Source organism: Phoenix dactylifera, chromosome 3 (genome assembly GCF_009389715.1).
Source record: "Phoenix dactylifera cultivar Barhee BC4 chromosome 3, palm_55x_up_171113_PBpolish2nd_filt_p, whole genome shotgun sequence".
NCBI lineage: Eukaryota > Viridiplantae > Streptophyta > Magnoliopsida > Arecales > Arecaceae > Phoenix > Phoenix dactylifera.
The window spans coordinates 12,854,831-12,880,113 of NC_052394.1; the positions used below are offsets into that span (position 1 = coordinate 12,854,831).

A 25,283-nucleotide genomic window follows, 5' to 3' on the forward strand; every position below is an offset into this window, starting at 1 on the left:
TACCACAGAATATGGTTCAGATGTTTCAAGCAGGATTATCTCATGCAGCTCACTTATGCCCGACATTAGTTTTGTCATGTTTGTGAAATGTTACTAAACCATCTACATACTTCGTTACGCACAGATTCTTGAAATGAAGCTTTTTTATGTACCAAAGGATGAGCTCTGATGTCCCTACATTAAGCCCTGTCTTGCAGCCACCTTGGTCAACTGTTCGGTTCTTGACCCTTCACTGTATACTGTTGTATTGATTTCCCAGTTGATAACATGTGATCATTTTAATTGAAACAATGGTTGTGATTTCGAGTTTTAAGGCAATTCATCTATGGTGTATTTTCTGGTATAGAGTCTCATTACACTCCCAGCTAATTGAATTATAGTCCTCATCATGAGGTTTCTGAGCATCAAATCAAACAGAACCATGCTTGCAAGCAATTGTTTCCCAATCAAGCCTATGAATGGCTGTCAAGCTCAAATGGTTGCAGTTTTATTGCATTAGTAATTGCGAATGGAACATATGAATGCTGTTTCATGTCAACCATTCTTTTCATTTATGGATGGAGTAATTTCAGTAGCAGCCGGCAAGGAGCAGATTACTCTATTGGTGTAGTTGCGAATTGACCCACCTGCTTTCATAGGTAGTTCATGTGTTATTTGCTGCTGCAAACCATTTATTTCAATGACATTTGCTGCTGCAAACCATTATTTCAATGACATTCCCAAATTTCATTTTTTTTCCTTTTTCTGCTGTTGCTGCACCCCCTGGCTATGTATGGTTAAGCTTATTTTCTCCTCACTCAAACATTTAATCTGAGTCTGAAAAGAACAAGCAACTTTTAGGCATAATCAGTATCATGCTTCTATTCCCATGAATTGCACATCACTGTTTCTGCTTCAGCTTTGATCACCTAAACCTGTACCATGAAATTCCAAAAGCCAGCTTTTAATCCTTCAGCTTCTCCCAAGTTAAAGGGAATGCATCAGCGATGGGCACCGATGTGGGGTCTCGAGGCTGAGATTCATTGTTTTTGCCCATCTTATATAAGCATATTAACAGGGTTAATCCTTCAAAAAGGCACTTCACAAGAACATCTTACTGCCACTCAGCGATCTTGGCTTGCGAATTTGAAGAAAAAGAACGACACAGAAAAATCATGAAGGCATGCAACAATCAAGTGACAATTGCAGCATCTACGATCAAGAAATGAAATAAACACAATCATACAATCGGCCCTGAATTGTTTATTTCCAGAATAGCTGTTGGACATTGCCAATAGACATCATTTGCATCACAATTATTTTCAGTACACAACATAACCTTTTCAGTGTCCAAGAGGACGGTTACATAAATATTGTGCTCCAATGCAATTTGTTCTGATAGAGCATATACCTTTTTCTTTTTTTGAGAAAATAAAGAGAAAAATGCAAGTGTTACTGCAAGAAAGAAATGCTGTGTATTATGCATAGATGATAAATAATTCCTTGATGTTACTTTTACATCCTAAAAAGTTGTGAGGAACTGTTTACCATGCTCCACAGGCAATAACCTGCAGAAGTTGACAATTAAATTTAGTTGCAAGACTTCACCCTCTAAAGATTCAACATAATATAAGATTTTTATTTCAAACTTTTGACCAAAATAAAGAAGGATAAAATGTTGGTAATGTGAACTTCAATGGAACCAGTTATTTCCATTTTGCAAAATATCAAGAACTTTTTCTTATACAGTCAAATCAGATATTGTCAAAAGCTAAGGGCCTGTTGGATACTGTTCTTTTTTCCTGTATTTGTTTCCCAACAAACTAGTGAAAAACAGCATGGAGATTGATGTTGGAGACATTTGCACAGGACTCGTGACATTCCGTGCTTTTAATTTCGCTATCTTTTGAAAGCGGTAAAATTTTGCTGCCGAAAGCTCTAAAGGCTTTATGTTCAGTCTAGTTCAGTTTTTCCTTCTCGAATTTTTGAAAACAAAAACAGAAAACAAAAGCAATACCAAATGGTCCTACCATTTTCCATTTAATAAATTTCAGGCAGCATGCTAATCAAAATAAAGTAGGCATGCTGCAAGAATAAGCTGTTTTCCATCTGGATTTGCCGTATCAGTAACTAAAAAAGCATAGAAAGATGAATGGAAGACAGGAAGCAATACAAAGATTTTCAAACTTGTTGGTAAAACATTGTTCCCAAAACCTTGTTTAAAGTTTTGTGTGGTCTGATCCTTTGTTGGTAGAGGATTGAGGGACTAAATTTAGTTGTTCTCTGGGTCATCAAGCAGATAAGGGATTAACATAACTTTGTCGTTGCCAGAAGCTTCTAAGTAAAATGAAAAAAGAACAAAAAGAACCATCCAGTGATGCAGCAAATGCCCTCACAGTTCGTATGAGATGCTAACAAAATTTTCTACACAAATGATAGTGACAAGTCAATAACTCAACCAAAATTAGGTCTACTAAAAAAACCTCTTAAATTATGCAACAGGAACTTTTTTGGTGGTTGGTTACCTCAGTAGAAATGCTTTGTCAAGTCAGATAAATACCATCCAAGACTGCAAACCCAGCAGCAACCCCACCTTCATTTGAGGAAGAAACCTTGGTCCGCATCAGGTAGCCACATTGATCATTCATGATCACCTTATCTTTGTTCCTATTGATTGAAAGCCAGAGTATCTAACAGTATGTTCTTCAGCATCAAATAGTAAGCAACATGAAATTGTAAATGTAGATGGTTGAGATGTCCATTTACCGTAAATAGGCACCATATATCCCAAGTTCTGAAATGGCATGGTCCTGATGGCAAATGCCTTCCCGGACTAGATAGGCACAAGAAGCTGTTGGAAAGATTCTTTGCATCAGAATATACGTAGCAAGTTCCTCACTCCCTTCCTGCTGCAGCCTAATTAATATTTCCCTTACTCTGTCACCATAAATGTTGTTCCCTGGAGAAAATAAACCATGATGCGAGGACAAACAAGGAATAAGAACAGGAAGATGACTGATACAGATTGTTGCAAAACTAAACCTCCTCCTTCTCGTTGGGGTTTGAGAACGTAGAGTTCAGGTCTTTCAATAGCAGATTTCACAACATCTATATTATCCAAACTCCACAACCCCGCAAAACATTTCCGCAGTTTAGCAATATCATTCTCATTCTCAAGAAACCTACAAGGCAGGAAACATATCAATGGACACATGCAAAAATTAATTTAAATAGAAATGCTACCGAAACAGGAACAAATGAATCATCCAATAACATCAGAAGAAAAATTTAACCATTGAAAGCTTTATAGGTCCACCAGGGGCTAAAAATATCTAGTCCACTACATGAAGGCTCAGCCAGTTTTATGTTAATGATCTCGCACATCACACTATCCAAAATTAGGTTCAGAGACCTTGACAGAATTTCACTGCTCAACATTCCCCAATCTGGATGTCAGTTAATTTTGAAAAAGCAATATCTTGAAGTAAACACAATTATTATTTAGATTGCCTTAAACAACATTATGAATATAATTGGAGTTATAAATTATTATCTGACATGATAAATTAGCATTATGTAAATCCAAGGCTTGTGATGATATTGATTTTCATCATAAGAAACAATACCTGATTCTAAATATAGTTTAACTTTGTGATAGTCTTAACCTTCTTATCTCAAATTTTAGAGCATTTTTGCATCATAGTGATGAAAGCAGATATAAGTAAAACTTCCTATTTAAACTTGAAAACCCAAGATACTGCTTTATACATTAAAGATATTAAAGAAATAAAAACATTCCCATAATTTTTAAAGCACCAAGTTCAGGAATCCCATCATATAAAAGCATAGCAAAATAAGTAGGCACATGGAAAAGTGATTGGTGAAAAATCACGGAAAGAAATTGGAAATCTACCATAAATTACAAGAAAGGAAGCGGCAGTATACTATGTTCAAGTCCTAGAAACTTTTTTTTTTCATGTTTGTCACGGCTAAATCCCATATAACTAGGAAACTTAAATAAATTTAAGCTCCAAAGGTAATAGAGCACATGAGCATGTTTTCATGTGTGCTCAATAACCTAGGATCCAATGATTTTCATTTTCTTTTGAAAGAAATTTGATGTGAACAAAATGGATGAAACCACCTTTGCCTTAACCAGAAAGTTCTACTTGAATACAAAAGATTGATATTTCTGAATAAATGAAACAAATGTGAATGTAAAGATGGATATCTTTCTTTAAAATGAAAAATATTGGTAAATTACCAAAAAACTTATAATATGTAAATCATTAACTGTCTAATAATCATCACTACATTTTTTCCTTGGAGTAAGAATAATCTATTCGTAGTAAATATGACTGCCTTGTCGATATAAATTCATCTATTGTGCTCAAAAAAAGTTATCAACATCTTAGGACAACTAAATATAAAATTCTTTTTCTAGTACAAATCTCCAACTTTCTGATTGCACTTATGCTTTCATATATGCCAGACTCCAACATGCCCAATCAAGTATTAACTAGGAGATGTTTAACTTATTTTTCACAGTTGTTTGGTTTATTATTCGCCTACGCTTTGAAGTTCATAACACCTAAAATGGAGAATGACAAGAAACTTGTGCCTTGCCATGATTTAACAGTACAATTTTGGTCAAGATCCCAGTTCAATATTGGATTTGGTTTCAGCCAGCCCTGGTGAGTTTCAGTTATGGCAATTTTGACTATTTATATGGCAAGTCCATTTTCATCAGATTTAGCCAAGATTCAAAGCATCCAAAAATGTTAACAAATATATTAAAAAATAATTAAGGCATGAGAAGACATTATTTATGATACACAGTATTGCTCAAGACATTTGGATGCACCACTGGTAGTTTGTATATATTATATTGATATTTGATGATAAACTTGAACATGATAATTGCATGCCTATAAGATATAAGCATGATTACATATCATTTCAAAACTTGCAAAATCCAACTTTAATTATGAACATGCTTCCTGGAATTCAAACAAATGAGAAAATGACATAAAAATTAGCACAATCGCCCATATATAGATTTTCCTGTTTTGCCCCATAGGTCATTTTGTACAAAACTCTGAAACTAGCCATTGTTTCTGATTGATTCCAACTGAACCTGAAACAATTTGGTTTTGGTTTCCAAGCACTATTTGAAACTAAAACATGATCATGATCATATCGAGAGATATGATACAATTTATACATTCAGATTATGCAAAGCTGCTACTTGTCCTAGACCTTTGCGATACAGACATATTAACAAATTTGTGGATTTAGTGTTGTCCCAATGCTGTACCATCCATTCATTCACGACAGCCCTTTAACAAAATAGCCACCAAGAATCGGTCTCTGAGACTGTTATCCAAATGTGAGGTGGAATTTGCTGAATGCAATGCAATATAAGGTAGAGCAAACAAGTAAACTGTCTTTTGACATGTGAGATCCCTCTAGGTAGAAGCAACAGCGACTCAATGGGCACAGAAAAGTACATGATCCAGCCCAAAAATGTCAGTCTGTTGCCATATGAAGAACTATGAAGACAACCTATTGAAAGATTGACTTCCTACCAATCACCAACCACCAGCAGTGGCTGTATTGACATTGTGATTGTGCTTCCCCATATACGGACATGTCCCTACTAGGAGCCCCTCCCATCTCAAGAGTTAAAGCATAAGTCATGATACTCTCATAATATTAGGCATTTAATTATGCTCTCATATAACAAGGCTCTTTTTCTACATGACAAGACATGTTCCATTCTTCCACTTGAGAAACATCTTTTCTCTACCCTTGTTCTGTCAAGGACAGGAAACTTACTTGCTAACCAAGATAAAAAGGAAGAACTACAGAATTATTGCTTACAAAAGATATAGACACTAAGCCTGACCATTTCTCACCATAACAAGATTCAAGTTGCCTGCTCATTAAGCATAACCTGGCATGGTATCCAGTTTATAGATTGATGACATATTTAGATTGCCTACATATTGGATCGATAACTTGATCAGCATGATAGAGATTTAATGACATATTAATTTTATGTCAGTACATCAAACCATTTTTTCAATAAGAAAATTTTCATGATAGTTCCTACTATGTACTAGCTCTTTGAAAAATCCCAAATATATCAAGAATCGAAGTATTCCCATATATTGTTATATCAGCCACTGAGACATCTGTTTGAGCAACTGCCACAACGTAGCTCAACCACGATCCTATAAGATGGAAATTCAATAAGCAAAATACTATATAAAAAGTGCAGCTAAGAAGGTGGGGAATGAGTCTGGGTTCATTGAAGGTGTTGCCAACTTGCCATCACTACAACCTGATAAATTCAATGAATGTCTAATTTGATTGGAGACCAATTCCTAAAATCACATATAGTACTATGCTCAGGAGTTCACATCGTTTCAAGAAGCAGAAGCCAGCCAGCCAGCCATCAATGCATGCATTGCATGCATGTATACTTACATATATACTGTCTGTGCACGTGCATGCACATGTATAAGTACTAGCGAGTACTTCTAGGAAAGGTCATATGGAATGAGAACCTTAGATGGTATCCACATGTTAAAGCCAACCAAACTCAAAAAATTTTAATCACAAGTGGTTATAGATTCTGTCACCGAAACAACAGCAACATGTGCAAAGTCAGCTTTAGGATGAACCCAAAATATAATTACGACAGATAAAGGTGAGCACATGCCAATTAAGTATGCAGCTCCTGGTGTCACAGATAAATCAGTCCACTAAGCAAATGGACCAAGAGATGAGACCATTAAATTATATAACCAACAAACTTTCAATAAAAGTAATAATAAAGAAGTCACCTTTCAAGCACATTTGGTTTTGCTAGTTCTTGTTGGATCTTCTTGGTCCCGACCAAATGATAAGATATTGATGGACACTTAATGGCATTGGATTGTTCCATCAAAAGCCTGGCTCTCCACTCCTGTCATAAGAAACTAAGCATAGTGAACGAAACAGAGATATTAATATATAATTATTTGTGAAGAAGCCCAAGATGATTATTGCTACATATATTTGCAAATTGCACAGTAACCTTTATTAGTTGTGACATCATATAACAAATAAAAATATCTAATTAAAAAATGACTAAATGATATTTCTTACTGATTCTGAAGGATAATCATTTGGTGAATAACCAGCCCTGAAATAGACTACAGCAACTGTTTGGCCACCTCTGCATGTAAAAAATTTTGAACTTAAACAGTTGAAAATGTAATCCCTAAAATTCAAAATGTTATAACGCAAAAGAAATATGCCCTCCATTTCTATTCTCCAGAAAGCAGAGTTAATTTTGCAGGAACAAAGCGCCATACACAATGAGTGTTCCATCAGGTAGAACCTGCCCTTCCGCATCTATTTCTGCCAAACTTTTGCGAATACTGGCCACGCCATGCGTGCTAGAGAGTTAAGAAAATTTGAGGAGTATGCCATGATCATATTGGTAAGTAAATTGATCCCATGTCTCAGAGAATCTACCAACATTTTACAATGATATGTCCATTGCTTGTTAAAAGCAATTAAACTACTGAACATGATCTAAATAGATGAGAAACTAAACTGGTGAAGTAGCCCCTATTGGCAAGATAAATTCATAAGAAAAAGGATGGATGATCCAATAACTTTGGTTTAATCAAATAGAACAGGCCAATTGATAATAGAAGATGGTTAAACTTTTTATGTAATGTCGAAAGGTTGCCTTCATAACAAATGTCATAGTTCCACATTGACTAATAAAAGAGGTGCCATATGGGTTTATTAGCCTGGGTCAGTCCTCATCCTAACAGCTTAAGCTTGGGCAGTGAGTCCGTAATAAGTGGTATCAAAGCTAAGCCCATTGTGCATCACCACTTTTATTAGTTATGTGGGTCCCTCATTGAGGGGTACCAAGATCGAGGAGGATCTAGAAGGGTTGAGTAGGATATGGTCCATAGGTTAGGCCCCCTTTGCTAGTAGGAGCCAATCGTAACGAGGGCGTCACAAGATTAGGTCGGGAAGATTGTCATAGTCCTACATTGATTAATCAAAAGAGTGCCACAAAGATTTATTAGCCTGAGCCGGACCTCCTCCCAACAGCTTAAGCTTTTGGGCCGCAAGTCCGAGACAAGTGCTATTGGAGCCCACTATGATGTGGGCATCATGAGGTGGGCGGGGGAGATTGTCATAATTCTACATTGACTAATCAAAGTGGTGACATATGGGTTTATTAGCATGGACCGGTCCTCCTTCCAATAGCTTAAGCTTTTGGGTCATGAATCCATGATACAAGGCAGTACTACAAATAATTTTTTTTCCATCAGTTGATGAATGTATAGTTGGGTTAAGTATCATATTCTTTGGCCTCCAAAAGCACAGGTCTGTCTATAAGAATTGCTGAAATTGGTTCTGCAAAATTCTAACGTCAGATAATGCTCTCATTTGTGGAAACAAAAATCTAGCAATACAAGGTTTAAGGATATATCTCCCTCAACACGACACAGAGCCAATGTTGGTCATACATATTGCGCTCTTCAGTTTGAACAACAAGCATTACTACAGCACTGGACAGCAACAAAATTTTGAAACGGTTAGTGAAGGTTCATCAAGGCTTCTCTATATCTAAACAGAAGTTAAGTTGCACATACTCAACCTGCTATTGTTATATTCATTCCATGCTTTAGCTAATGCCTCTGCATATCGGCTAACAACTGTATTTCCAGGAACTCTTCTTGAATCTAATTCTAGGTCTTTCCCATAGTGATTAATTAAATTTCTGCAAGATGGCAAATAATGATTAGTTTTATATGCTCCAGATATGTGAGTATGCTATAAGATTCTGCACGCAAATGACAAATATTAAGACATGCTAGAGCATTACAGCCTTGTGCAAAGGGAGTTCAAGATCAGATTCTCTAGAAATAACAACATTAACAGAAAAATTTTTGTAAAAAGCATGTGTTCTGCTATTTTTTCAACTGAACATATTTATCTATGGGTACTTGTTTATGCCTTATCTCTGTTTTCTATATTATGGTCCTAAGAGCAATCAAGGAGTTCTGGCGTTCACAATCTAAATCCCAATTTTGCAAATAATCCATGACTTCTAACATTTATTTCAGGGACCTGATGAATCTATGATGATTACTAATTTCCATAAATCGGTTGGGAAAATTCTATATGCACTTTCTTACTCTAATCATTTCCGACACTCCTCCCCATGATAGATGGAAACATCAACTAAGGGTTACAAACGCACTTTGAAAACTGTCCCCACATCCACTTCCTAAGAATTTCTGTATTCTAAATTTTTTTGAGAGACTTGCTTCACCATGCCCATGCTCAAATCCACTCCTCCACTTGATCCCACTTCCAACAACCAAGCTGCTTCCATGACAATATTTGTTAGCCATTGAAGACATCATTGTTCAACTATCCATGATTAATGATGCAGTTATATCTAAATGAGGTCCAAAATCTTAGTTTTGCTTTCAGTTTAAGCTGTGCTAAATGAGTTTCAACTTTGGCGGACAGCTTCTCAATTTTTGAAAGAAAAGACGCTAAAGATAGAAATATATTCAAAATATTAATAGTATCAAAAAGGATGAAGAAAAATGGAGCAAAACAACCATATTGGGCATCATTTTAGAGTATATTGTATTGGTTAGGGCATCCAGTTTGGGTATTTTTATACCAAAACAATGTAAATAATAGAAAAAAGATAAATAACTCATGTTTCATACCATCTTAAGGTGTAATTGACAGAGGACTATCCATGAATAAGGAACTTAGGCATACTTATGTTAGGCGTGTCTATAGAAGAAGTTAGGAAATTTTATTTTTATGTGGATTCTAGAATTTTATTTGGACTCTAGATTTTTTTTAATACATGGATTCTAGGGTTTCTTGTATTAGTGTTTTGGTATGTCTATATAAATCTATTGTTATGTTATTGACAAGACAGATTGTATCAAGGTACACCGTACCGGTCCGGATCGGCGTACCGGTGGCCGGCCGGTACCGCGAGCCAGATTTTTTTTTTTTTTAAATGTTGTCTCTGTTGGATCTTAAATTAAGTGAAAATTGATGTTTTTTTATTGCTTTATTCATGATTTTTGATGTTTTTATATTTAAATTTAGGGTTGAAATTTGAAACATATATGATGCATGATTGCATGTTATGTTTTCCTCCCGTTCCAAATGATAAAATCATACACATAAAATATCTTCAAATTAAGATACAATCATTTACATACATTTAAAGTACTCTAGGATATCTAAAATCGGGACGAGTGCCGATGGCTCTCGTAGATATTTGGATCATAAGTATAATCAGGAGAAGGCAAATCAACCCAATCAGAAGGAACGCGCGCCAGGTTATAAGAACTGTCGGATCTCTCGCTCACGCTCTGGCTCTGAGAGGTGTCCTTTGATTATGTAGGGGCCCATCCAAATATGGCGGAAGCAAAATCCAATGCACCATATCCATATTCGTCAAGCTGAGGCCGTGCATAATAGAATCTGTATCCGTATGTTGTTGAACCTGCAGTCGTATCCTGTCTTCCTGAACGACCTCAAGGAGCCCGTCTTCTATATCCAATAATATCCTCACGAAATCTATCAGGTGGTCGACCGTGGTCCGTATCCTATGTAGCACCCATAAATTGGGACTCACCGGTGAAATAAAGATCACCCTCCGGCTGTGTCTCATGAGTACCATACTGTCCTCCGCTCCCTCCATGGCTAGAAGATCCATCACCACCAGAACCTTCATCGCTGCTAGTCCAAGTCTCTTCCTCGACACTCTCCATTGGGATTCTTTGTTTTTCTTTCCTGGCCCTCTCTGTCTGGCTCCCCTGTGCCTGCGGCTGATCAGCTCTGGGAGTGCGTGGAATATTGCGCTCAGCCCATTGCTCTGGATCGACCCCAGCTTCGGTGGCTATGAAGATAGCTGGTCGTGGAGGCGATCCTGGCTCGTCAAGCTCGGGCTCCTGCTGCTGGCCTACAAGTCAGCCGAGTAGTGGATCATCGTCATCAGCGGTGAAGGATCCGTAAATCGGATCTGTATACTTGAGCTCCACTTCCTCCTGGATGCACTTTAGTCTCAACCGCAAATTGTAATGCACATAAACAAGGTCGTTGAGGCGCTTTTGCGTCAAACGGTTTCTTTGTTTGCTGTGGATAAGGACGAAGGTGGACCAATTGCGCTCACATCCACTAGAGGAGACTGTTTAGGAGAGGATCCGGATAGCTATCCGCTTTAGATTTCTCGCGGATCCGCCAAAATGCACCCACCATTCAGCTGCAAAAATATTTATGAAAATTACATATATGATAGTTCCATAATAGTAACTAAGTAACACCAGGTGAATGTTTTCCTGATGTGTCACGTACCTGGATTCATATTGTGTTTGCTGACGACAACCGCTCGTTGGCCAAAACTATAGCTGCCCTCTCTAAATAATTTGCTCTGTGAAAAATAAGCATAAGAAAACCATGTTAATAATTGAAGATGCCGATATACTTACACATGCTGGTAATTACTAAATCATAATTACCTCTTCAAGACATAGGGCCGCTTTTTCTGGATCTGCCTCCATCTTGTAAATCACATTACGCAAAGCATCCAGAAGTGTTTCATCCATACCAATTCCATCTATGCTATACTGAAACCGGGGGTTTAGGCAGTATGCTGCACATATACGAGACTATCTTAGCATAATTATATAATTATATCCATCACTATAATTGTCACTATAATTATATCTTAGCTTACCTGCTAGATGTAATTCTGTACCCATTTGCGCTCTCCACCGTTGCTCAATGATGTTGATGTATGACCGGCCATGTGCTGGATCTGCCTCCATAATCTGATCCTTTGCCTTGACCATCATGTGATACAAAAACCCCATCTGGGGACAGATCTCGCTATCTACAGCCCGCAGCACTTCATATAATGGTTTGATAGCTTTGACTATTGTAGTAGCCCGCTGCCAGAATGGCTGTCTCGTCATCAAGTCTTCTATCTTGCTCCCTTCAGTGCCGGCATAAGAATATCTACTATCATACCACTCGGAACTGGCAAACATCTGACGTAGGGCTCCTCTCTTCTTGAGTATGCTATCAAGTGCGATGAAGTTGGTAGCAAACCGTGTGACTCCTGGTCTCAGAATCTCTCCCCCTGCATACTTTCTCATCAATGAAAGGACCCAGTTATGGTTATAAATATACCTGGTAATGCGTTGGGCTGTCTCCACCGTTTGTTGCACCCTACGGATCTTTCTAATGTCCATCAACATAAGATCGATACAATGTGCAGCACATGGGGTCCAGAAAATATGTGGCTGCCGCTCCATCAAGACCTGCCCGGCAGCCTTATATTGCGGCCCATTATCAGTGACGACCTGCACGACATTCTCCTCTCCTACCAGATCAATCACATCCTCCATAAGTTTCAGCATGTACGAGGTGTTGTGCATATAAGCCGAAGCATTAATCGACTTGTGGAAGAAGGTCTTAGCATCACAGTATGTCAGGAAGTTGATGATGCTCCGCCTGGTCGGACCGGTCCAACCATCGCACATGATGGTTAGTCCATATATGGGCCACTTGCTCTTGTAGGAGTCAATCCAATTCTCCAGCTCCTCCTTATTGTTGTCAAGAAGCTCACCGTATATGTCCTTCGGGCCTGGAAGAGCTACACCGGGACCGGCAGCTTGTATGGCAGCAATGGCAGACCTGTAGTATGTATTGTCTGCCACATTCGCTGGGATGTGGCTGAAGTGAAACCAGGATCCAATAGCTCGCCACATAGTTTTCTTCTTATCCTTCATCCACATTGTGTCTACCCTCTGCTGCCTTGAATCTCTACTGGGGAGAGCATGCGGATCTACATCATGAATTGTCGCTCCTTGTGGAATTTCTCTAGATGACTTCTTTCGGCTACCAAAACTACCCAGCATAGATGCAATCCGGCCACGTTCTTTGCCGACGCCCTCCTTGACTGAAGTTGTCCTCAAGAACTCTGGATCTTGTCTAGTGTTCCTAGAACCGCCGCCTGACTCGTATACAGAGGGCCCAAATCGAGCCCTATGCCTGGCCACCTCCTCCTGCTGCCACTGATCATCCAGGCTTGCATGCATTACCGCCTGAATATCTGCCTCCTCCTCATCTAGATTCTCGACCTCCTCTGGCTCTCTAGAGTGATAAGAAGGTGGCTCTGCCGCTTGGCGATCGACCTCCACCCTCTTCTTGGAAGCCATCTCCTTCGCTTCTTTAGCCTCAGCGAAATTCTGCCTCATCAGCACACGAATCTCGCTAGGACAATTTGGGCACGTAGCAACCTCACCGGAATTTTCGGCTAAGTGTTGCTTCAACCTGGTTACCCCTCCTCCCTTGAAAACCTTGTCGCAAAATTTGCATTGAAACTGGTGTCTTTGCCCCTCACTTCCAAGTCTTCGCCCATAAGACCAGCCAATATCACGTTTTGCAAGGTTCATTTTTCTTGATGGCTCCATTTCTATCATAAAAGGACAACTTATCAAAAAATTAAGCTAATAAAGTAAATTTTTTCATTATCTTATTATTTAAGTAATTTATAAATTATTTTTTTAAATAAATTATTAACAAAATTAATGAAATAACATAGGACAAAAAAACCGCACCTTAAATAGTCTGCGCTGGATTTTTTGGGCAGGACCTCCTCCTCAATTTGTGGGCTATCTCTCAAATCTTCCCGTCTCTAATTATTCTTCAGAGGCTCATTCCTGAATTTTTTATTAACAACGCCTCTCGTTCGATTTTTATAACCGAACGAGCGAGGGTGCTGTCATCAGAAAAGAAGTGGCCTCTCGGCCACTTCTTGTTTTTTTGATGGGAAGGAGTGGCCGGAGGCCACAGCTTTTTTTTTTTTATTATTTGAAAGAAGTGGCCCACGACCGCTTCTTCCTTAAAACCACGCGCGGGTGCATGGTTTTAAAAACCACGCGCCACGCGGTGGTTTAAAAACTACAGCGCGTGGCGCTGTGGTTCCCCCCAAAAAAAAAAACCTTGGTTTTTTTTTTATTTGAAAGAAGTGGCCCGTGGGCCACTTCTTCCTTAAAACCACGCGCCACGCGGTGGTTTAAAAACCACAGCGCCACGCGCTGTGGTTCCCACAAAAAAAAAACCGGCTTTTTTTTTTTTGAAAGAAGTGGCCCGTGGGCCACTTCTTCCTTGAAACCACGCGTGGCGCGTGGTTTTTGAAACCACGCGCCACGCGGTGGTTTTAAAAACCACCGCGCGAGGCGCTGTGGTCCCCCCCCCAAAAAAACACCGTACCGGTGCGAACCGGCCGGTTCGCACCGGTACGAGGCCGGTGCCAAGCGGTACCGGCCGGTATGGGCTCCGTACCGGCCGGTTCACAGAAGAAAACCGGAAAATACTGGTTTTCATCTGTTTCCGGTACCGGTCAAGGACCGGACCGGTACGTACCAGCCGGTATGGGCCGGTACGGCATTCCTTGGATTGTATTGTTGAGAATACAGCTTATTGAGTTGCTCTACTTTCTCTCCCTCTCATCCTTCATCTCTTTTCTCCCATCTTACTCTTATTCTTCTTCTCTCTCTATCTCCTCTTCTCCAGTTCTACGTCAGCAATACATCGAGGTTTTAAAGACCCATACTGAACCCCACACTGTTTTTCCATCAAAACAATACACTACTGGTACCTACAATACATACCGAAGCTACTAGATTCCAAAAAAATGAAAAATTACCAACACGCACTGGTACGGTACCATCAATATGCACCAAAACACACAAGTATGGACTGATACAAATCGATATGGTTGATACAAACCAGTACACAGGGTTTCGGCATCTCGACACCCCTACTAATGCTGGTTTCAGACCGAAATGGTCAGATATTGGTCGTGCTTACTTGTTCTAGCAGTTTTTGAAACCATGCAATACACTATACAGCATACATCATGATACTGCAGATTTCCTGTAATTGTCAGTACAAGGCATGCCATTTAGTCTGTATTGCCCAAACCAGCCCCATACCACTCATACTGATCTAGGGTGCCTGTGGTGCTGGCTGATACCTTATGTTGGTACATACCATGGTATATAGTATACAGGTCAGTTACCAGTACAGGCCCATACTTTGTGTATCAGTTCTGATAGAAAAGAACTACAGAAAAGTAGATCATGATAAACTGTTTTGTCTTACTCTATAGCTTTTTTTGCAACTTTCTCAGTTCAGGAAATCAAGAGAAACTCTCAATTTTCTTCTTTTCTGTCTTTGAATATTTTTAATTTTCTAACATTTCCTTTCCAATCAAACAGAACATGCAGTAAAAACTCAAATTGCATTTTGTATCATGAGTAATTAATAAACTAGAGAAACCACAAGATCATAAGAACATGAGCAAGATTAAACAAAAACAAAAAAAAAATGCTTTAAAAACAGAGAGAACAAATATACCATCTAAGAAAATAATTATGCCACTTAACCTGTGAAGCTCGCTTACTAGACAACTAAGACCAGCAAATGAGGATGAAATGGTATTTAGCTCTATTTGAAAAAGTAGGTTAGTTTCGGCATCAAGCATATAGTCTGACCGGTGCAGTCCCAAACGAATGTCCTGATATGTTTGTTGAAATGTAATTAATACAAAGAAACAATAATAAAAAAACAAAACTACAAAGAAACAATAATAAAGGAAAAATATAATCTGCAATATTTTATTCTGTCATAGAAATATTTACAAAGCTTCTTTTCCTTCATTACTGTGTATAACCGAATGAAGAGTTATACAACAAATTAAAGATCAAGTTAAGAGACATACCTCCCGTTTATTCATTTCCAACATCTTTGAGTGGATATCTAGGAGCCTACCAGTAAAAGCATCCACCTTCTTTGTTCTGCAATGTCAATATGACAAAGAATGAATTATTAAAAATGCATGCGCTCTCTACTCTAAGCAATAGTTCAATATAGCCCATATTGTCGGTCACCAGTAATTATACCAAGGATTCACATCCCTGTGCATCCCAACACAACCCGCGAGTACTGTAATGTTTCAACAAGCCTCAGGACACCCTTGAGATATCAGTTCACTCATAAATGGCGATGTTCCGATCATGCTATTTGGTACCGGCTGGTTGTGTCCTGACGCTTAGGATGCAATGCATCCTGGATCACATTATTTTTCAATATTTTTTCCTGTTCATTCTTATTGTAAATGGTCATCATAAGGTACGCCGTCTTGATACCGGACTCCGTACCGGTGCCACCCTATTACTGTGCCGGTACGTCCAGCATAGGGGCCCCTTCGGCGTACGGAGTGTCGGTACACCCTCTATACTATGTAATAGTACCAAACTGGTATGGTATGCTATACCCTATACCGCCCGGTTCAGTATAAAATGGCATACCATAGGTCATCAGACTTGTTCCAGTCTATCCCAGTCCGTCTTGACCCATCTTGGTGCTATACCGACCCAAGACCAAACTGGGACAGTTATTGGTATCGAGACTTTAATCCTTGAATTATATTAGTCTATGGTGATTAAATTTATAAACACTAGACTATGTTCCTAAAACATGAGTTTAATTGCCAAACTTACACAGTCCAATGTCAAACATGATAAACTTCTAAGAACCAAACAAAAAAGGAAGGTCTAAATCTCAGAGAGACATGCATGCACAGTATCTTAATGCATTGTTGTTTAAAGCAGAAACAATGTAAAAAACTTCCTAAGTCCTATTGGATTGTCTAAAATGGCAATCAAATTCAACAATATTTGGAGATGATGAATAATATAAATTGCCCTCGATGCCTCCTCCAAGATCAAGACAAAATCCCTAAGGTCTAGCAACCAGCCAACAAAGAGATGCCAAAATATTGGCAGTCACCAAACGATCACCATCAACAAAGAAGCCAATTTGATGGTCTACAGAAACAAGAAACCAACTAGATAGTAATATCAAAATGTGAAGGCCGACAACAGGCATGCAATTCATTGACAAGAGTCTCCAAATATAATGCAACGAGCACAAAAAGATGATTGTATGGATTCAATACAGTGCAAATGGAGTTGGCAATGAGCAACAACGTAGCAAAAAGATGATTGAGATATAGTTTACACTAGTACAGGCATACGTGCACCAAATGATATATAGATTCATGATATGAACAAGCCATAACAATAACAACTAACAAGCTGTAACTTAAGGTAATGGATGTCTTTGGAACATTAGATTCTGAATGCATATATTACATTGATGCATTATGCAATTGATGTCTGAAATTGTCGGCATCTCCACTGAAGAGAGCTAGTACCATTACTATTACTAAAGTTTAATATTCCAATTAGGACATCAAGTAAAAAGAAGAGCAAAAATGAAATCATCAAGTAATCTGGATGACAAAAAAATAAATGAGTTAATAAAACAAATGTAAATTGTGTCTGGTGTTTTCAACAAAGTGAGTTATTAAAACATGCTGACGATTACCAAAATAGATGCCACCATCTACAACCAAGCTGGTATATCCTACATCTCATGAGCTAAATAAAGGTCTGATCGTCATAGGGTATTAGGGAACAACCTGGATAAAGAATCTTGCAAAAATTTTCCATCCAAGCTCACACGATCTACAAGCTCATTGAAAATGGGAGCTAACTCACATGCTTGCCTCCAGTAACCTTCTGGAAATGGCATTGGCAAAAGTGCAAATGGGGCATGAACCAGACCAATGCCAGGATCTGTTCCTGATCTCTGCAAGTTTCATGTTTAATTTAATTGGCTAATTTGACAGTGCTAACATAAGGCCATGGCTTTGGCAGAAAGTAAATATATCTAAATCATAACTTTGTTTCATATATCAACAAGAGGCACTTGCAGCATATCAGATAAAACAATGATAAACATTTACAACATTAAAGCAGCAGTATAAATCTAAAAGCTTTGTTTACAGCAAAAGTATTAACAAAACAAGTGTTCTAATTCTATTAGAGAAACTGAGAAAGAACTGTAGTGTGCAAACTGTTATATGCCATAATCAAGATAAACTGAAGCAGCAACTTGAAACTATAATCTGTAAACATACTCTGTGCCAAAAATAAAAAAATGGTAAACATCTTTCGAATCTTTTAAAATCTGTCATAATTGTCATAGATCATCTCCACATTGACATTTTATCTTTCTTTTCTCGGTGGAAGGCTCCCACCCTAATAGTTAAATGCAGAAAACTATCAAAGTTCATCAATGGGTCATTATAGAGATCATGGAACCAGAAGCATAGAAAATTACAAGCACTGCATGAAGCATATCATTGCAATTTCAGAAACTTTAGTTCTTTTATTTTAATATGCACACATGTGCGAGCAAATCTTTGGAATTTGCAAATGGAGCAGAAATATATTTATCAGCATAGCATCTTCTAAGACAAAACCACAATCAATCTCTACATAGTTCTTTCATGGAAGACAGCATCACTTAATATCTCAATTGATTCTTTGACATCCAAACCCAAATCTTTTAGAGAAAATAATAACCACACTGAGTCAGGAATTGTAAGCCATAGCCTTCTCATTTAACGCAACACTTACACTACACCTATGCTTGATTCTCCATTTGAATGTGTTTCCTTTATCAAATATTCAAAACCTATCAGGGTGAGATCATGCCAATAGCATCAAGTTAGCTTTGTAACAGAAGCTAACAACTACACCTATGACTGGAAATAAAAACAATATATTTAAAAGAATTCTTTTGAAGCCAGAATACTATCAGATGATTGAGGTTTTAGGCCACATATCTATTCTTGAAGTTGCAATTTTTACAGGATTATACTAAGTGAAAAAGCATGATGATTATTACAAATAAACCTCTCCATGTAACTCTTACATGTAGCAATGGACCTTGTTACATAGAGCTCATAAAGTGGCCAGCTACTTAACCTGAATACAACTTGTTTAAGAAACAATTGCAAAACTCTTGAAAATTAACACTAGAAGTCGGTGAGCATACTCTTCCTCATTCCTTTGACCTTTCCATGGCATATTGAACAATAAAATCCCACCTATGACCATCAACATGCTTGTGAGCAGAAAAATCAGTTATTTATTTATAAAGTCTAAGGAAAATTATCTTTTATTGCCTTTTCCTAACCAGGAATTGGGTAAATCATCGTACTCAAGTTTCCAATTAATCATAGATGTAGGCCAAAGAATGGTCATTTTGTAAATGTTTCGAGCTTTCAGGGCTTCTCTAACTTCACACAAGCTCCAACCAGAGTCTCTTTTTTATAGCATCATGTTCCTAAACTTTGATGAATCAGCTAAGGGGTTATGCTAGGTGTGTGCGAAGGTAGTGCAATTGTCCAAAGATTGTACTGTAGGTTTCCAAAGCGGTAGCTTTCACTTAATCTATTGAACCAACCGCACTAAATGCCATGTCGGAGAATTCTTCTTCAAATATAATTACTGGGATCTGGTGAAGTTTACCAACGACCAAGCATGTCTCTTTCTGTGCTTCTTTTGACAAAGCATTAGAAAAAGCAAAAGCGTTGACCATCAACAGTTACCAATACATGAACTTGATGTTGCTTATTCGCTTGTTTAATTTCAACAGAAGTTCAATTAAATCAGCAACATCTTTGCATACAATATTATAACTCTCCTGATGCTTTTCATCTGTCAAAATGCAGTCACATAAGGCCTCAGATCATTGTTTTCCACTTCTCATGCTGACAGTATCCTAATGAAAACTTCAAAAGAGCCGCTTTTTAAGAAGGAAAATTTAACTACTTTCCCAGATCATCACCAGAACAAGAAAAGAATCGAACTTATGGCTAAAAATCGAATCTTTAGAAGATATATCAGTTGCTTTTGGAGTCAAGATACCTGGACGCTTTTATCCCCGACGACAAGCCCATGGAGAGAGCACCAAACCAGAGCATCATAGACCAACTTCTCCAGCAAGCCCGGAGGAACCCCGCGAGCACCAGACCCATGCCCCGGCGTGGCCACATCACGAGCCTCTTCGAGCTCACCGGATCTCCCACATCCCACAGGGAGCAAAGAAGAAGAGGGCACGGGAGAAGAAGATGAAGAAAGGTCCATGCTTCTATGAGGTGTTCGAAGATGGGGGCGAGAGAAAAGGATGGTATTGGGAGCGAAGGGGGAGGAGTATTTTGGTTTGTAGTTGGAGGTCGGAGTAGAAGAATTGGAGACGGCGATGGTTTTGGGAGCGAAGGCGATGAGAGACGACGAGGCCGGGAGGCAAAGGGCCGAGCAGCCGGCGCCCATTCCAATCGCTGCGGTCTCTGGCTGCCGGGCTCTTTCAGGAAGAGTCCTTTTCGTTCCGAGCGCGGATTCGCTACGCCATCATCCGTGCGTCCGCCTCTGTGTCCACACAGTCGCGGCGTGGGACCCACCGAGAGGGGCTTCGGCGCACGGGAGACGGGCCAGACGGCACCTGGAATCCGCGCTGCTTTCGCTGTAGGCTGTTTTGTAGGATTCGTCGTAGCCATTGCGGGCCTGGCTTTTAGTGGGCTGTGGCCAAGTGGGGCCCTGCTCCGTAGGCAGCGCATATGTTGAGGTCTCCATCTCATGGCCATAATATTGTTTTGGTGGGGGGCTCATGTAGTTGCTATTTGGCTTTCATTTCTATCAAAAAGTAGGCTTTCAAGAAATTTTGTTGATGATGATTTAAAAGACTTATACATAACTTGTTTCCAGGATTTTATTATTATTATTATTATTATTATTATTTTGATGTCTTATGCATCTTAAGGATGTGAACTTATAGTGTTAGTAAATGCACTAATTCTCAAAATTATAAAAAAGGAGTAAGAATAGAAAAATTGACACCAGCTAATTTGAATAGAAATTCTTATAAATGTAGTTTAATCTTTATTTTTGGTATCCTGCATCACGACTCTAGTGGTAGGATTTATTTCTTGAAAATTTTGGATTTTTTGTGAAAAAACCTCAAAAGCTAGGATGATTAGATTTGGAACATAAATTGAATTTGAATGGACACAAAAAGGGCCCATTGGTATGATATTTAAGGTTTTCATTCCTTTTGGAGATGCTTTAACAAGAGATTGAGAGATTTGAGGGTTTTTTTTCTTTTCCTTCTTTAGAGCTAATGGTATTTTTCAATTAATTAAAGGGATTTTTTGTTAAATAAATGACAAATAGAACCCTAAAGAGAAGTCAAAGATTAAAGTCATATATACACTCCTTAATTCTAAAGTATTTCACAAGATAATTTGATTATAATTAAAATACTGCTGCTAATGTCTTTCATAAGGAATGTGCTATAAACTTTAATAAAATGTTATTCTAGCATTGAAGTATGTACCATTTAGAAAGTAATCTATCCTATATATAACATAATAGTTTCAAAATCAGAGAATGTTCCCTCTTGATTTTGTTTGTCAATTTTTATGCCAAAAAAACCTCACCAATTTATCTTTTTTAATTAAGCAACAAAGTAGATATTTTAAAAATATGTTACTTACCTACTAGATTACTTAATAGTTCTCTCCTTCTTTTTTTTTTTTCCAAAGAGACTGCATTATCTCTTTTTCAATTCAACTCCTAAATAGATTGGACTTTATTACTCATTCTTTCTTTTTCCTCTTACGTCAAACATGTCTGGTCATTAACACATGCAAAAGAGATGCATGAATCAAAAAAGTTTGCAGTACATTAAATGTATTGTTATTAATATTCATATTGTTTTTGTGAATAAATCTTTTTGAAAGATGTTGATATAAATGTATCACAAAAAAAGTGGCCGACTTATTTGAAATAAAACCATAAACATTACTATAATTTATATAGTGAATAAATGGACTAAACGATCAATTTAAAACTACAATATACAAAAATTTGACCAAATATCCAATAAGTCATATGAAAATATAGGAAAACAAACAAATAAAATATAAATGTAACATGAACAATGTAAGATTCCAACATTCTCATCCATTTAAGTATGCAAAAATGGGGATAGTCCAAGACACGATGGAGATAGTTCTTTGTTTGTTATCCTTTTTAAGGAGATTGAAAAATAATAAATCTGTTGCAATACAGAAAAATCAGATGAAGTCATTGTTTAGTCATACTATTAAGAAACTATATAGCAAAAAAAAATAGCAATAGGATGGGAATGAACTTTTTGCCTGTAAGTTTATTGATTTTAGTTCCTAATATGAACATACCTTTTGCATACTATAAACATTAGGGATGCAAATGAGTCGGGTCGGGTCGGATCCTGAGTGACCCCGATCCGACCCAGTTTCTTGTTCGGGTCCTAATTTTGAATCCAGACCTGACTCGGTTGAAAATCGGATTGGATCGGATCCATGCCTTCAAATTTTGACCCGACAGATCATTCGGATCGGATCGGGTCAAGTCTAGGTTGGATCTGGGTCTATGTATTTTTATATTCAAAGTTTCACTATATAATAGTAAAAAACTGGGTCCAAAAAAATGGGTCGGATCGGGTCTGGATCCGAGTCAAAATTGGGTGGATCTGACCCAACCCGAAAAATAAAACGGGTCCAAATTTAGGACCCAAACCGGCTCCGAGGGTCCTAAAATTCGGGTCGAGTCGGGTCACGGGTCGACCCGACCTATTTGCAGCCCTAATAAACATCACATATTGTAAACTTCTCATAATATTCTTATATCAGCCTCTCTTGTTCTACACATTAAAATATTACATAAGTATAGAATATGACTTGTAACAAATAACAATATAATGAACATGTAAAGTATATTTCTGTTCTTAAATACCTCTTTCTTCAACCACTAATATAGTCGATCATGCACCAAAATTATAAATTAAATGTTATATGTTAATTAGGACTTATCTCTTGAAGTTATTTTTTATGTCTTAAAGGTTGCTAATGATTATTTCAGCATATTTATCAAACACAGTGAAAATAGGTCTCTTTGATCCATCATCAATAAAAAACATTGTTGTCCAGATAGACAACCCAAGAGGGGGGGTGAATTGGGTTTTAAAATAATTTTGCAATTAAAACGTTTGAGGATGACTAATTAATACTTTTGCAAGATGATTAATTAGTTGCTATGTGCTGTGAGTGAAATGAGAGTGAGAGAGAGAGACACAAGCAATCACAAACACAATGTTTATAGTGGTTCGGAGCTAACCCTTGCTCCTACGTCCACTCCCCAAGTCTCACTTGGGAATTCACTATAACCCCTTGGATTACAGCCGGTTGTTTTACAAGCTCACAACCCAACTTGTTGTTTTACGAGCTCACAACGAACTCGGTCGGTTTTCCCAGGCTCACCGACTACAACCACCCCGATTGTTTTTCCGGGATCACAATCGAACCCTTACACGTTGGTTTTACCCTCGGCTCACCAACCAACCTCTACACTCTTGATTCAATCCCCTGATTGAATCAAGCAAAGACAAGATGGAAAGAACAAGGACAAACAGAAAAACAGAGCTTCTAAAAAGCAGATATACAGCAATATAAACTAGAGAGAAGTTAAGAGCCCTCAAACACTTTTGAGTTGGAGTAGAGAAGGGCTTCTTGAACTGTGAGTCTCCTTTTGAATGTCTGGTCGACTTGAAGGCAGGAGGAGACTTCTTTAAATGCTAGGAAGAGGTAGCTGGATGGAGTTAATGGCGCTCTTCCTTCTTTTCTGTTGAAAACCAGTTGGCAGAGATAGGATGCTTGATTTCTTTGAGTGGAATGGTGCTTCTCTGCCTTGCTACAGTCCTTTGTGGCTATTTAAGCCATCCCCCATGGAAACTAGCCGTTAGACACCTTTTTCTGCCCGTTCTGCACACTCTGCACATCCTGACAATATGTCCGTTGGGGTCGGAGTCGACTCGCGCGATCTGGAGTCGACTCGGCTGTAGCGGGAGTCGACTCATGCTTTTCTGGAGTCGGCTCGGCAACTGTTCCGGATTTGAATTAAAGTGACCTCCGCGACTGGGAGTCGACTCGACTTAACCCGGAGTCGACTCGCCAACTTCTGGAGCTGACTTGCCATTTTCGGAGTCGGCTCATCCCATGAAGTCCATGGAGCTAATTTTTCAACTTGGCCCACTCGAGTCGACTCGACAATCCTGGGAGTCGACTCGGCGCTCAGAGCCCGAACTCCCGATCTTCTGTCTTTTGGCTCGTCCAGTCTTGGAGTCGACTCGAACTGTTCCGGAGTCGACTCGGCTCTCAGTTTCCGAAACACAGCCTTCTGCCTTTTTGATGTAGCGCTGCCTTGGAGTCGACTCGAGCTGTCTGGGAGTCGACTCGGCTCCCAGAGACAATAATTCGGTCTTCTGTCTTTTTGGGGTCGCGCTGTCTCGGAGTCGACTCGCGCATTACGGGAGTCGACTCGGATCTCAGAGTCCGAAAACTGCTCTCTGACTTTTGCCTTGTGTACCACTGAGAGTCGACCTGCCAACCATCGGAGTCGACTCGCGTTCCACAGGAGTCGACTCGAATCTCAGGGTCGAAAATCGCTCTCTGAATTTTTTGTCTGTAACTCCTTGGAGTCGACTCATACTACTCCGGAGTCGACTCGGTAATCATCGGAGTCGACTCGCGCACTTCAGGAGTCGACTCGCTGCCAGGTTTTGAGTTGAGTCTTTCTGTTCGTCTGTCAGTTCTCAGTCGGAGTCGACTCGTAATGATCCGAAGTCGACTCGAGCCCGTGCCAGTGATTCTGATACGCTTGGAGTCGACTCGTAATATCCCGGAGTCGACTCGAGTCTCAGACTTTGGTTCAAACTGACTTCTTAACTTATCCAAAATATCTTGAACCAAGTCTAGAAACACTTAGACAAGATTTTCACTGAAACACTCAATTGAATTCATTAGTAAACAAAAGATATACTCAAATGCTTTGAGCTCATCAAAATCAAATAGGGTTTTAATCAATCACTCCACAAACATGTATGGCATACCTATATATCAAAGTATTTCAGAGTTACAATTTATCAAATTCAAGAAGAGTGCCATAAATATATGAGCAATTAAACTTTAGTATCATTATTATATGGAAAAAGATTTAGTAATTTTTATTCCACATCTACTACATCTTATTATTGCTTCTATCATTTTGATCTTCTTGTGGCACCTTGTCCATGCACTTTACCACAAACCTTTTGTGACATCAACTTGGATAACACTATATCGATTCTGAAATATGCATACAGCAAAGATATTGTTAATGACAAATTTATACCAAGCGCGCATAAAGAGTAAATATTTGGTCATCATGGAGAATGGA

General features: G+C 38.6%; 2 protein-coding genes across 3 annotated transcripts; both read right to left on the minus strand.

Annotated features, from left to right (window-relative positions):
- Positions 1-1,210: 1,210 nt before the first annotated feature.
- Positions 1,211-20,350, minus strand: LOC103723002 (glutathione synthetase, chloroplastic-like). Of its 2 annotated transcripts, XM_008813777.4 has the most exons (13): positions 19,899-20,350; positions 17,600-17,769; positions 15,836-15,911; positions 15,501-15,631; positions 8,657-8,779; positions 8,487-8,567; positions 7,344-7,424; positions 7,135-7,204; positions 6,831-6,952; positions 3,022-3,161; positions 2,746-2,938; positions 2,505-2,646; positions 1,211-1,547 (listed from the first exon to the last, which is right to left on the minus strand). In XM_008813777.4, the coding sequence occupies exons 1-12, from the start codon at positions 20,301-20,303 to the stop codon at positions 2,523-2,525; spliced, it is 1,716 nt and encodes a 571-aa protein (XP_008811999.1). In that variant the 5' UTR covers positions 20,304-20,350; the 3' UTR covers positions 1,211-1,547; positions 2,505-2,522. The 2 variants fall into 2 exon arrangements, with proteins under 2 accessions (XP_008811999.1, XP_008812002.1); XM_008813780.2 differs by lacking the exon at positions 17,600-17,769 and having other exon boundaries at positions 19,899-20,132.
- LOC120110240 lies at positions 11,536-15,494 on the minus strand. The gene is made up of 2 exons (XM_039124647.1): positions 11,780-15,494; positions 11,536-11,695 (listed from the first exon to the last, which is right to left on the minus strand). Exons 1-2 carry the CDS (start codon positions 13,527-13,529, stop codon positions 11,547-11,549), a joined length of 1,899 nt encoding a protein of 632 aa, XP_038980575.1. The 5' UTR covers positions 13,530-15,494; the 3' UTR covers positions 11,536-11,546.
- Positions 20,351-25,283: the final 4,933 nt, after the last annotated feature.